Source organism: Ischnura elegans, chromosome 10 (assembly GCF_921293095.1).
Source record: "Ischnura elegans chromosome 10, ioIscEleg1.1, whole genome shotgun sequence".
Classification (NCBI taxonomy): domain Eukaryota; kingdom Metazoa; phylum Arthropoda; class Insecta; order Odonata; family Coenagrionidae; genus Ischnura; species Ischnura elegans.
This window is the reverse complement of record NC_060255.1, coordinates 23,153,644-23,166,685: the sequence shown is the minus strand read 5'-3', so window position 1 is coordinate 23,166,685 and position 13,042 is coordinate 23,153,644. Positions and strand designations below refer to the sequence as shown.

General features: G+C 36.0%; 1 protein-coding gene across 23 annotated transcripts in view; it reads left to right on the top strand.

Annotated features, from left to right (window-relative positions):
- LOC124167213 (endophilin-A) overlaps positions 1-11,261 on the top strand; it is a 326,930-nt gene extending 315,669 nt beyond the window's left edge. For all 23 annotated transcript variants that reach the window (XM_046545068.1, XM_046545082.1, XM_046545078.1 and 20 more), the window contains 2 exons: positions 2,989-3,107; positions 8,437-11,261. In XM_046545068.1, the coding sequence (XP_046401024.1) occupies positions 2,989-3,107; positions 8,437-8,556 (239 nt within the window). In that variant the 3' untranslated portion in view covers positions 8,557-11,261. The remainder of the gene's footprint in view (positions 1-2,988; positions 3,108-8,436) is intronic.
- The last annotated feature ends 1,781 nt before the right edge of the window (positions 11,262-13,042 follow it).

Below are 13,042 nucleotides of genomic sequence, written 5' to 3'. Positions count from 1 at the left end.
TGACTTCAGAAGTAATGCCAAGGAAATATTGAACCCTCAATTTCGCACACAAGTGTTTCACTACACTGTGGTATAGCCATGTGTGAGTTAAAATAAAATGCTGTCGAAATGCAAAGTTTTGATAGAAGATCGTAATTCCCTCGTGATTTTTAGCTAGTAGCATGTGTACTTTTTCGTGGCACTTTGGATTTATGTACTTTGAACCATCTAATCCAACAGCTTCTTTCAGTGCCTCACTTTACAATCAATTTCCCTGGTCAAGAATACGGTAGGAAGAACTGCGCTATATCAGTGAATTAACAGTGCCTGTTCACCCTCAGGCCATGGGTTCAATTCTCATTGGTGTTTCAACCACTCAGAGAATTTTTGTGTCCACAGTTATGTTGGATTGGCCCCCACAAAACTTAAACACATGCTTTGCTTATTACGATTTCAAAGGGGTAGAGGGAAAGAATTATCATCCCAGAAGCCAAAAATTAATTAATCTAATTAAAAAAATTTTGCTTGTGGACATGGCGATTTTGCAGACCTGAAAATGACTGTTATCTGATAGAGCAACCAGCTTTGGTAGTTGGTATTGATAAGTTGGAAGGGAAGAGTAGGAAAATTAGGGTAGCATGAGGTGAGGAGACTGGCTAAGATAATATTAAACAATCTTGCAAACTGTTAATCAAACAATGTATAATGGGCAACGTATTAAATTTCCTGTCATATTGCAAAATTGAAGTTTGGAAAATTCTTATCACTGTACAAATGCAATGGAAACATAAGAAATTTTTCCTTCTGGTAGTAATTTTTAATGTGATAGAAACAAAATTAACTTCTCCTCGGGAATAAGTCATGTCTATTAGCTGTTATCTTCCCAAACCTCATTATGTCCAATCTTTTAATGCTGCCCTGAAATAGTCAAAGAATTTTATGTAGTCATTTGTTCAAATTATAGTTCTTAAAATGAAAGAAGGCTGTGCAAAAAGCTTGAAAGTTATTCTATAATTTTTAGCAAAGTTTATTTTCAAGTAATAAGATTTTGATTGGTGTATGGTGATTTGATCCTTTTCACACAATAATCCCAGCTTCTATATGTTTAGGTAGTTAAGATAGTCATTTTTCACAAATTTTTTCATGACCTGAGTTGTTTCTGTCCATCCGTTCTAGAGACATATCATTTAGAAATTTTTCATGAGTTTCCACAATGATTATTTAAACTTATTATTGCATCTCTCCATGTATAAAAATGGAAGCCATGAACTCAGTTTTTGTTCCTGTTGGCTGTACATGTGCTGAAACATTATGATAACTTGCACAACAACGCAGCACAATTAATGTGTTATTGGTTAATTTAAGCTTTGATTAGAATAGTTGTGTTTGATAGATTCAGGTATATAAAGATTTACAATCATGGAAAGAACTGCTTTATATTTTAATGGCATTTTATAGAATAGGTATTGGTAGATTGCTGATGAATAACTTTTTTTCCACTCCAATGGTACTATTGTTTTATGCCATCTTAGACCTCTTTGTTATATGTCATTATTTTTTGGTAAATATTTGTGTTTCAGCAGCATTTTAGGTTTTGGTAGTTAGAAATAGAGTAATTATGAAGATTGTTTTGAGGATATCAATTTTTCTTTGTAAAGTGTGCAGGTGGTGGTTTAAGCATTATGAACCTTTGATAATGTGAGGATTGTGTAGCTGTTTGACCCTCTGGGACCCTATTTAAATTTCCTTTTTAAATAAATTCATAAATATAATTATCAATTATTGTCCTATCTATAATATGTGTGTTATAAGTTGGAATTTTGATAGATGTTTATTAGGCTATTTTTTCAAATGAAATATTGATGGCCTTGCTAATTAAAAGTTTTCTATCATGACTATCTCACCCTGAAAAATGTCAGCAATCAAGCAATTGTGGGAGTTGCCAACACGGAGATTAAAGAACCTTTTAAGATTCAGGTTAAGCTTATATCAGAATGTCTGGGATGTTTTAAATATACTTGTGTGATTACTATCGATGAATGAAGGCTGTCTGTGACATATCTAGATTTCTGAGGGTGGTGGTTATTGCATTAATTCACTAAATCTAGATGTCAATTGTGACTACCTGTGGTATCATTTATATATGAGATTGTTGATTATTTATTATTAATTATTATTGACTGGCTTTTATTACAATCATATGTTGAGTAGTTCTCTTCAGGATAGGGAGAGGAGTATATAGTCTAGGCATCTGTTTTTCCTGAGTATGTTATTTTGTGTGTACCAGTATAGTTACTCTAGTGATAAGGGAGTATTTCTAGAAATGTGCTTTTTACCCTGTGTTTCCTTACATATGGTGATATTGTGTAATGGTTATGTGAATTGTTCATAGCCTAATATAGTGGAGGGCTTTTTGGCATGAATGTGAATTTTTTTGTACTTAAAAGCTTAGCATATATTAAGCACATTGCATTATTAAATATGCATTGCACTTGAATAGAGTTAACTTGAATTGGCTAACCTTTAGCATTGTTTCAGATAACCTCCTAGATGACTGAAACCACTCTGAGCTTCTTATGGTCTTTTTATTTATCCATGAAAATATTGCATGATAGGGTTCCAATTCACAGTGAAACTTTGTCATACATAATGTCATGTATAAAAGTAATTTGAATATCTAACACCATCATAGAGTGAATAAAATAATATTGTAACTAATTCATAATTAAGCAGCTTTTTTACTCCTTGGAAATAAGTCACCAAATATAGAGTGACATTTAAAACTTTGATTTTTTAAATTTTCTGTTTGATTCCTAATGAATGGGCTACCACACACAATTTTCACTGATATCATCAAAGTTTTACTGCCATTTACATGTTAACATCCAGCATGCATATTACTTGATTCCTATTTTAAGTCCTACATTACAGCTTGCAAGCACACTATGTATATCTATCACCTCAGGTGAAAGAGATATTTTTTAACTTGCTGTTGTTTTCTCTCCGAAGCTTCCCCTCTTCCATCGCCAATGAAGTCGCCCGCAAAAGCACCAGCAGCTAATAAAACACCATGCTGTACTGCACTTTACGACTTTGAGCCTGAGAACCCAGGTGAACTTGGTTTCAAGGTAAGACTTGGTCTCTATCTTTTTTACCAATTCATATCACTACAGAGAAATCAATTGGGGTGAACAGTTTTATTTATTCCAGATGAGATGAGAACTGTCAAGAATATAGTTCATATGAAAATTATTATCGTTTTGCCTTAAAAATCTTATATTACATGTATTGACCTTGCCGTAGTATTTGTTAGCTAAAGCAGAACTAGGGTATCCTTACCTAGATCTTTGTGATACAATTTCATAGATGATGACTAGTAATTCAACTACTGGAAATAGAAAGGGAAAATTTTGGATTTAATATTTATATTGCCATCTATCAGCATTTCACTATGGATTCCTAGGGTTAGGGAAGTTGATGATGGCTGGGATCTCAGGATTTGGCTTCTAGAATCCTCTTTCTGATACTTTATATCTCTTGAGCATAATCCTAAATGTGCCAAAGATGAACAGTCACAAACCCAGGCCAGCCGTCTCCATTATTTTCTGAAGTCGACTTTCGTGTATTTCTTATGCGTTTCCTGTCCACTGGGGATCAATTTGACTTGATTAGGTTGTGCAAATGGTGCTACTTGACTATTTTAACCATCGCCAAGGGTCCCAAGCATGATTTAAGAGGTAGGAAGGCTCCATGAACCCATCCTCCCCCACCCCCCACAAGTCATGTAATTAATGCTTCTGATGGTTTTCTAAATTTCAAAATTTTTTATGATAACTATTTAGAAAAAATTTTGATGAACATGAAAATTTGGGTTAATTACTGATACCTAGAATATATTAAGCATTATTAAAACATTTTCGTTGGGAAATATTGGTAATGGCTGGAATAAATTCAGTCCTTACCAACATCGACCAAAATGGGTAAACTTAATAATGTAGCACACATTAGTGTTTTTGATTCTTCATGTGATGAGACATGTAGAAAACTGTAGGATAATATAAATCTCAAGAAAATGCTTAGAAATAATGAAAGATTGTCAATCAGATTGTCTAAAATACTTAAAAATATAGCTAAATGCATTGATGGTGCTTGGTAATCATGTGTTAGAGGCGTAATCTATAAGGTTATTTTGTAGGTACCTTTTGGAATCCTCCTCTAGGTGTAAATTCCAATTTTTGTTTCTTCCTTTGTGCTTTGCCTTGCCTTCTGGCACTGGGAGTTGGGGAAGTTAGGAAAAATTTGGGAATACTAAAGAATGCCTAGGTAAGAATTTCACGGACGATGAGAGTAAGTCAAACTGGCCTTTTCAAGGCACAGAAGGCATAGGCAATACCCTAAGTTTGAGCCCAGTAGAGAACATAGTTGCTCATGCTGGCCGTGGGGAATGACTTTTGAAAGTGATTGTATTTCTACAGATGGATAGCAAGGTTGATCTCTACCAGCAATCTCAGTGCTTCAGTCAGATGGTTTAAATGTTAGTGGCAATGAGTAGAAGTGATGAGGGATGATGTCTTTGTTGCCTGTGGCCAGGCAGTTCATGAACCTCAGCAGTGCTGCCATGAACGAGGGGTATTCCAAAGAGCTTTTAAATAATAAGTACATATTCGTATAATTATGTGAATGGCTAGTATTACTTCAATTTTAGCCCTATCTCCAACTTATAACTCCTAGAATCTGAGCTTCTCAATTATAAATTTCTCAATGACTAATTTGCTACTTATTATATTAAATTAAATATATAATAAGTATTCTACCAATTAAGGTAGATTTATCTTGAGCTTCACGAAACATTGTGACAATCTCCCCTCCCCCCCTTATCCCTTTCATTCTATCGAAAAATCTTCTTCCCTTCCTCTCCCTCATTCACCCAACATTCTCCCCTCCAACATTGTTTTCAACATGCCTTTCCCGCTAAGTACTCGCTCCATCCATACCTTCTGTCTCCTCTGTATCTCATCTAAAAGCTGCCTCTCCTCACCCACCATGTCCAGCACTTCTTTGTTCCTCTGCCTTTCCTCCAGAATGCCTCCAGCCTGCTCTCATCCTCCTTCCTAAGTGTCCTCGTTTCTGCACCGTAAAGCACTACTCTCCAGATTAGACTCTTCACTAACCTTTTTTTTGAACTCCTACATAACGATCTTCTTATGAGTTCCTTCCTATTCATGAATGCATTCCTCACCCAGATTCTCCATCTGTTACCCTCACTTGCACAGTCTGGGCCATATTCAGATTATGAATCAGTCGCCTATCCCTCCAATTTTCACCTATTTTCTTTAGAACATCCCTTATCTTTACCCAGTTCTGTATCAAATGCTTTTTCAAAATCACAAAGCAGGCATACATGTCCTGGTCATATTCTAGGTTCCTCTTTATGAGAAACCTCATTATTGCTATTACATCACAAGTTGACTTCTCTTTTCTAAAACCAAACTAATTATTGCCCAAATACAGGTCACGTGCAATATTGGACTAATCATAACTCAGCCTAATAGTAGACTAATGATGCCTAACACCTCGGCCAATGCTTGCCCACCCAGATTCTCCATCCGACGTCCTGGTCATATTCTAGGTTCCTCTCCACGAGGGATCTCATTAGTGCAATTGCATCACGAGTTGACTTCCCTTTTCTAAAACCAAACTGATCTACGCGCAATTACTCGTTTGCCCTCGCCTCCATTCGTCTGTTCAATATTCTCAGTACCACTTTCACTGCATGCGATATTAGGCTCATAGTCCTATAATTTCTGCATTCAACAGCTTCTTCTTTTTCAGTAGCAGAATTTGGTAACAGTCTTCACAAAATCCTGTGGCCAACATCCCTCCTCATAGATTCTGCTTACTATTTCAAAAAACCTTTTCTTACTATCTTGCCCTAGATTCTTCAATTACTCAAATGGGATATTGTCCACACCCACTGTTTTCCTAGCCTTCATATCATGAAGGGCCCTCTTGATTTCCGCATATAAGATCCCTGGCCCAAGATTATCCTCCTCCACTGCATTTTCCTCCTCTAAAATCAATCTTTCTGGCCTATTCTTACTGACATATAGATCCTCCACATATTACCTCCATCTACTTTGTACTTAGTCTCACTCCATTAGTATCCTGCCTCCTTTAGCCTTAATTTTTGACATGGCTTGCCCTCTTTTGCCGCCCATTAGTAACTATACCTTGGCATACAACGCACCTCTCCTTCCTTCTGAAAATTTTCCATTTCCCCACACTGTCTTTTCCACCTAGCCTCATTTCCTCTAAGTTTCACGCTGTAATCAAATATTTATTTGCAAATACATTTTTTCCATGCTCTGTGCCCACATTCTTGCAATTCCTTCTCTCGTCTATTTTTTTAATTATTTCTTTCATGGCTTTTGAATCCTTCTGCTGTCAACATTACCCATTGATTTCTTGGCTGGTTTTACTACAGTAGACTCATGTTATTACGAAGTTCACAGGACCAAAAAACCAGAGGTTTGTAATGACGAATTGCATACGAACGTTTCTTTTAGGAATCATCACTAAAACACTTAGTCAAAATTTATTGTCTCTTCAATATCCGATACTTATAGTCGCACTGCGGAATGGCTTCAGAGTCATTTGTATAATATAGGCGGTTAAATTACTCACAAATATATTAAAACAAGGACATTTGTTTGGTTTATCGATAGAAGAATGCAGCATGATGTAATCGAGGGTTGATATTTTCCCGAATACATTAAGTCCCTGATATACGAAGGAGATGGGTTCCAAGGTCTTGCTCGTAAGTTGATAAACCCATGCATTGAAAGGTGCAGTTATCCTGCAGAATGCAACTCTGCAGTACAATTATGCGTTAACTCACGATTGTGTCAAGTCAATCTAGCTGTGGCGAAAAAAATCGCTCTCTGCGGGAAGGAAGAATGGGCAAAAATTTGTTAATAATGTTTCTTTTAATAAAGATTGCATTGGCCTTTTCGTCAGGAGCAACGATTTTCGTAATAACAAGAAATTAGTAATAACATTATTCGTATAAACGAGAGTTTACTGTATTCCTGTTTTAATAATTTCCCACCCTTCCTCTACATTCCATGAGTTTTCAACTCTTGGGTAGTATTTTCCACTAGTTCTTGATTTTCTCTCTACGTAATCCCCCTCGGAGCTTCTGCATTCCATTTCCTTGACTTTCTAATATTTCTTTAGTAATTAGTTTTAATTCATCTTTTGAATCTGAAGTTTCATTTCATAAGCAATAAGTTATGGTCTAAATTTGCATCCACTGTCAAGAAGCTGTGCAAGTTTTTCACACTTTTCCTAAACCTTTGTCTTACCATGATGTAGTCTATCTGATATCTCCCTGTATTCCTTGGACTTCTCCATGTGCACTTCCACCCTTAGTGATGATTAAACCTTGGGTTTGTTATTAATAAAATTGTTTCTCCTGCAAAATTGTGCTGCTTTCTCTCCCCTGTCACATCACATTCCTAATCCAAATTTCCATCCCTTTGTCAACTGAGGTGTCCAGTCCCCCATTACTACTGTATTTTTCTTATGCGGGGTTTCCCTAATCATTTCCTCAATCTGTTCTTAAACCTCATATACTTCTTCCTCCCTATGATTGCTAGTGGGTATGTAAACTTGAACCACCACAAGGTTAGTGGGTTGCACCTCAATTTCCGCATCCAAAATCCTATCTCACCTGATCTATACTTACCACTCTCTCACAGAGCTTTCCATTTAATACCAAAGCTACCCCTTGTTGACTTACCACTTTATATAACCCTGTACCCATCACTCTGGTAATCAGAACGTATTATGCTATGTATTAAGTCCTTTAACTTTCACTGTGCATATTTATTTGAATTATATATTAGCATTAAAGATTTGAACCTAAGGCGATCCCTGCTGTCCATCATTCACATACTAAAATCTGTTTTTGGCCATAAAATGAGCTCACGTTTGACAGTTACATGCCTATTATAAAGGAAGCCATGGTCTGATTATCTTTTCAGAAAATTGGACTTTCATTATTCATCTCCATTTTGTCCTACATTCCGTAATACCTGCTAACCATTGAATACTTAAGTATATGTACTGGGACTAGCCACAGAGAAAACTCTACAGAGTCACCTGCTATGTTACTGCATGCAATGAACTACTTGTTCGGTACAGTCCACAAATTTCTTCAGAGGAGAAAGATGCCTTGGTAGCTTAACTGGCTGAAGCACTTGACTGGAAATTGGGAGATTGGAGTTCAAATCCCGGTCAAGGGGAATGATTTTTTCTCTGTGGAATGTTCGCATATTGAATGCTTTTTGATTGAATAGGCTTGCATTTTTATATGGTGGAATATTTATAATGCCCTGTTTCCTTCTTAACCCATTTATACTAAATACCTGAATATTCTTTTGCTTTTGTTTACAGGAAAATGACACAATCACCTTAATCAATAGAATTGATGAGAACTGGTATGAAGGCAGCGTAAATGGACGAACGGGTTACTTCCCAGTATCATATGTGCAGATTGTCGTACCTTTGCCTTGATCCCCCTCCCTCAACCCTGAACACCCCTTCCCAAATGCCCATGATTTGATCTCTGACCTCATTCCCCTCCTATCCAAACTACCGGCAAACCCTTCGACCCCACTTCCCCTCTCTTATCGCTCTATTACTACTACTCTTTCTGCATGTCCTGTACTCGAGTGCATTACTTGCGGCCCAGAATCTTGCTGGTTGATCCAGCATTATTGTGTACTGTATATTTTGCCTTAAACATTACCAAGATTATATGAATCAAATTCCAATTAAGCTTAGAAGCGTGATTCACTCGAGAATTGAGTGCTTCTGAGTATTTTGTAAATAAATAATTTTAAATGAGTTTAGTTAGGAAAGCTATGTACATTTTTTCTTGCTGAGTGTATGTAATTATGTATAAAGAGTTGGTTGTGAATTTTAGTTTTCATGATTTTTAACGCTCATTAAATTTTAACCGAGTCCCTGAAAAGGTTTTTATTTTTATTGAGTATGGTACCATGGTTGAGAAGAAATGATTTTTTTAGAAAATACTTTTGGTTAGAGAAAAGCGTATTTAGATGAATAGGGTGGGCATGTAAATGCATGCACATCGATGATAACATATTTATGGAATTATATCAGACTATTTCACCTCCTTAGAGATGGAATAGAGTAGAGACAGAATATATAGTCGGCATTAATTGGATGTTGATGGCAAATGTAATAAAAGTAATAATGAAAACATCACATCCATTTGCATCTAAAATTCTCATAAATGGCCAAGTAAAGATAACAATTTATGCCCATTTGGTGTCATGAAACATAAGGATATCATTCAATATTATGTATATACATGTATGTGTGTATATAGACATGCATATGTACACATGTACATTTGATATATATATATTTAAAATGTAATGTGAGGCTGCGTGTTACCTGTTCAAACAAGCCAGAGGTATTTCCTTATAAATTTTGTATTGTTATAACATGGGTTGCTTTGAAAAGGAAACTGTGTTCACAGAATGAGTAGATCAGATTGAAAGTTGAATAATATCGTTCTGCTACTGGTACTCTTAATTAAACTTGGCATCGATCATTTTGTAATTGAGAATACCATTGCATGAAGAACAAGGGCACTGTAACCTTGATGGACTACGATCTGTGTTTTGACAATACCAGGAAGATCAGACAATATAATGAAGAAATTATTGATGAAACTGTGGAAAGCAGTATTTTTCAGATGAGAGAGGTCTAATATTTTTATTAAAATTGTTCCTCTTGGCATAGTCGCAATTGCTATAAGTACCCAAAATATACTTCTTCACCTTTGGTGCATTGTCCATGATTATAATTCAATGTGCAAACTGTGTGACTTAAGAAAATGCTCTTTGAGAGCTTATTTAGCATATCATTTAAGTGAAAAGTAGCCCACGTTTTGAATTATTTTTTCCACTTGTATGCTGTTCTATCTTTTGGCTGTGATCTTTTGACCAATGTTTTTTGAACATTCAATAAGTTTTGATTTCTTTAATGACCAAGTTTACTTCTTTCAAATGTGTAGTCAGCTTATATTTGGCCCCCGTTATTGTTATTTTATGTTCCAAGTTCTGATTCATAGTTGTATTTGTCTCTACTTCCTAGATAACAAAAGTGAAACCAATTTGTAATTTTAATGTTCTACTTATCCTGCATGTTTGTACCCTGGAGTCAAAAAAAAACAACTTCAACACTAATATGAACAATAGGTGTTTCAAAATATAAACTATGTAAAGTGGATACATGTTCTATAAAAAAAGGCTCTGTAACTTTCACTTGGAATATTTGAGCCTATTAAGTTCATTTGAAAACTATGTATATCTTGTGATTCTATCCCTTTATATGTGAGGTGAAAAGGGCGTGATATTATTGGCATGGCTGTTGGAAATGTGTAGCATGAAATTCGTCAATTCCACTGAAAATGAATCCTTATAAAAAAGCAATAACAACAACTTCTTCATAATGCAATATTTATTTGATATTTCATAAAACAATAGGAAGCACAAAAAATGGTTTACCATTTGAACAGCTCATGTTGCTTGGCCCAATTGCAAGTCAAATATATTTAATGGTCATGGTATAAGTGTAGATGAATTTTCAAGTGTTGAATGTGGATGTATCATTACTTATGACCTAAAAGTCAAAAATCTTTTTTCTGTCAATGAGCATAAAAATCATTTCTTTTAAAAATATGTTTTACCTATCTCTATCTCTCTCTGTGACAATACTAAATGTCTCCTAGCCACTGGTGTGTGTCAATATGGATTTATGATGATATGTCATATCCTAAAAATGTTTTATTCTGTATGTGAATCAAAACTCAAGTCTTAGAAGATAAATAAATTTAAAATTGAGCTCATTCAAGTGTAGTGAGCCAATGTAAATGTAGCTGTTTAATTATCTAATGGAAAACATTCAAGTCTGCATTTTCAAGTGGAGATTTTGTTATAATAGATGAAACCAATTTGAGTGCAAATTTTATCAAATGCTGTTGCTATTTTGTTTGTGAGATGGCTGTCCCTCTGTTCCTCTCCTGTGGTCGGTGAGGAGTTTATAAATGATAAATGGGTGTTAAGTGAGGAGGTATTTATAACCTCCTGCAATGTGCTATGTCATAGCAAAGATAATTGTTATTGTGGTCCCAAATGTGACTCAACCAATGGCTAAATCATTATAAATATACATCTAAAGCATAAGTTGTTTAAGTGTTTCTTTCTGTACCCAAATTACCTTTATTTAATTGAGTGTAGCAATATAATAACAGAAGTTACTTGAGGATAGTGGAGGAAAATCTTAAGATGTTTTACTACATTTTTACGTAGAGCACACGAAACTTAATGAAAATAGCTGATCTTTCAGTAGCCCAGCAGAGCAGCAGGTCTCAAAGAAGCAGCAAAGTGAAAACTGACTGCTTTTGACTAACAAGAAATTATTCACCGTAAATCAAAGCAAGTGATGTCCACATAGATGAAAAATATCCTATATGAAAGGAGGACATCATCTGAAAATGGTAGTCTTAGTGCAGGAGAGGTTGAGATACTCTAATTCAAGAGTGATTCTGCTCAAGAATGAAATAGAATCTTAAAGTTAGTATCATTTGAAAATGGAGATTTTTCAGTTAGTAGAGTTTGGGGGACTATTGGGGGTTTGATACCCAAGAATAACTAAAGATTATTTAAAAAAACTGTAGGGAGGACTGTTCATACCTTTACTACTGATCTGCCAGAATATATTTCACATACATTATATAGTTAAAAATTAAAATGATTACTCACCCTGTACAGTCCCACTACACTTACACAGCCCACTAGATTTGATCAAGGACCTCTTCATTCGAATCCAAAGGCAAGGGATGTAAATTAAATCCGCCAACTGCAACTAAATCCATCATAGTTGAGCACATATTGAACATAGCTGACATTTTGCATCATTCGGAAAGGATATTACACTAAGATGCAAGTTAATAGTTTTGGGGGATAAAACCCCCCCCCCCCAGAGCTCAGAGAAATTTTTAAATTTAATCCATTTTAGTTAATTGGATTGATATTACTAATAGAAAAGTGTAAGAATTAATAGATTATCCCTCAGAAAGCCGTAAAACTCACCATTTAGAAACATTTTCTAAAATTTCCGCAATTTATTAATCTCGCACCTACCACATATCCTGGTGGGTATTCCATACCCCCACACACCCTGGTATTAGTTGCACCTAAACCCCCCCCCAGCCTTAATTCCTACCTGCGCCCCTGATGCCAGCAGCCTTCATCGCATGGATATTTAACTTGCATCTTAGTGTAAAAATTGTCACTGGAATGCTGAATTATCTAGTTAAAGTTTAATATGTATATCATATCTCCATGGGAAGAGGGAGGTTGGTTGCCATTATGTACCGAGGTGATGGCAATCCATAGTGCACTTAGTAACATTACTGCAACATCGTGGTAATGAAATCTGCTATTGATGTGTATCCTTTCCGAATGATGCAAAATGTCAGCTGCGCCTATGGCTGGCATAGTTTAACCCTTAGACTGCAGGAACATTTTTAAACAGTTTGTAAGCTGACTGCAGGAAAAACATTTTTCAATGTTTGACCATTGCTCGACTACCTACATAGGAAAATCCACTAGGATCGCGAGAACATTTATTGCTTATGCTTGGTTTCGCTAATAGTAGGGCCCCCTTCACATCTATAGCGTTGGGGTGTTTTTCCCTCATCCCGTCCCTTCCGTACCTATCCCTTCCCAGAGGTGTCGACGGGCTCCTTTCGTGGCGGTGCCTCTTTTCCTTTCTCCTTCCTCTCCAGCCCCTCCCCGGGTGATCGGGCGTATAAGCCACAGGCTTGGTTCCCGGCCCCAGTGTGTTGTATCCTTCGAAGGGTTCACCTAGAACCCTCATACTCAGTGCTAACTACCTTCTTCAGATTCCCAAAATTTTTATTGCTACCCGGGTAGAGACCAAGTGCACTTTCCCTCACTGT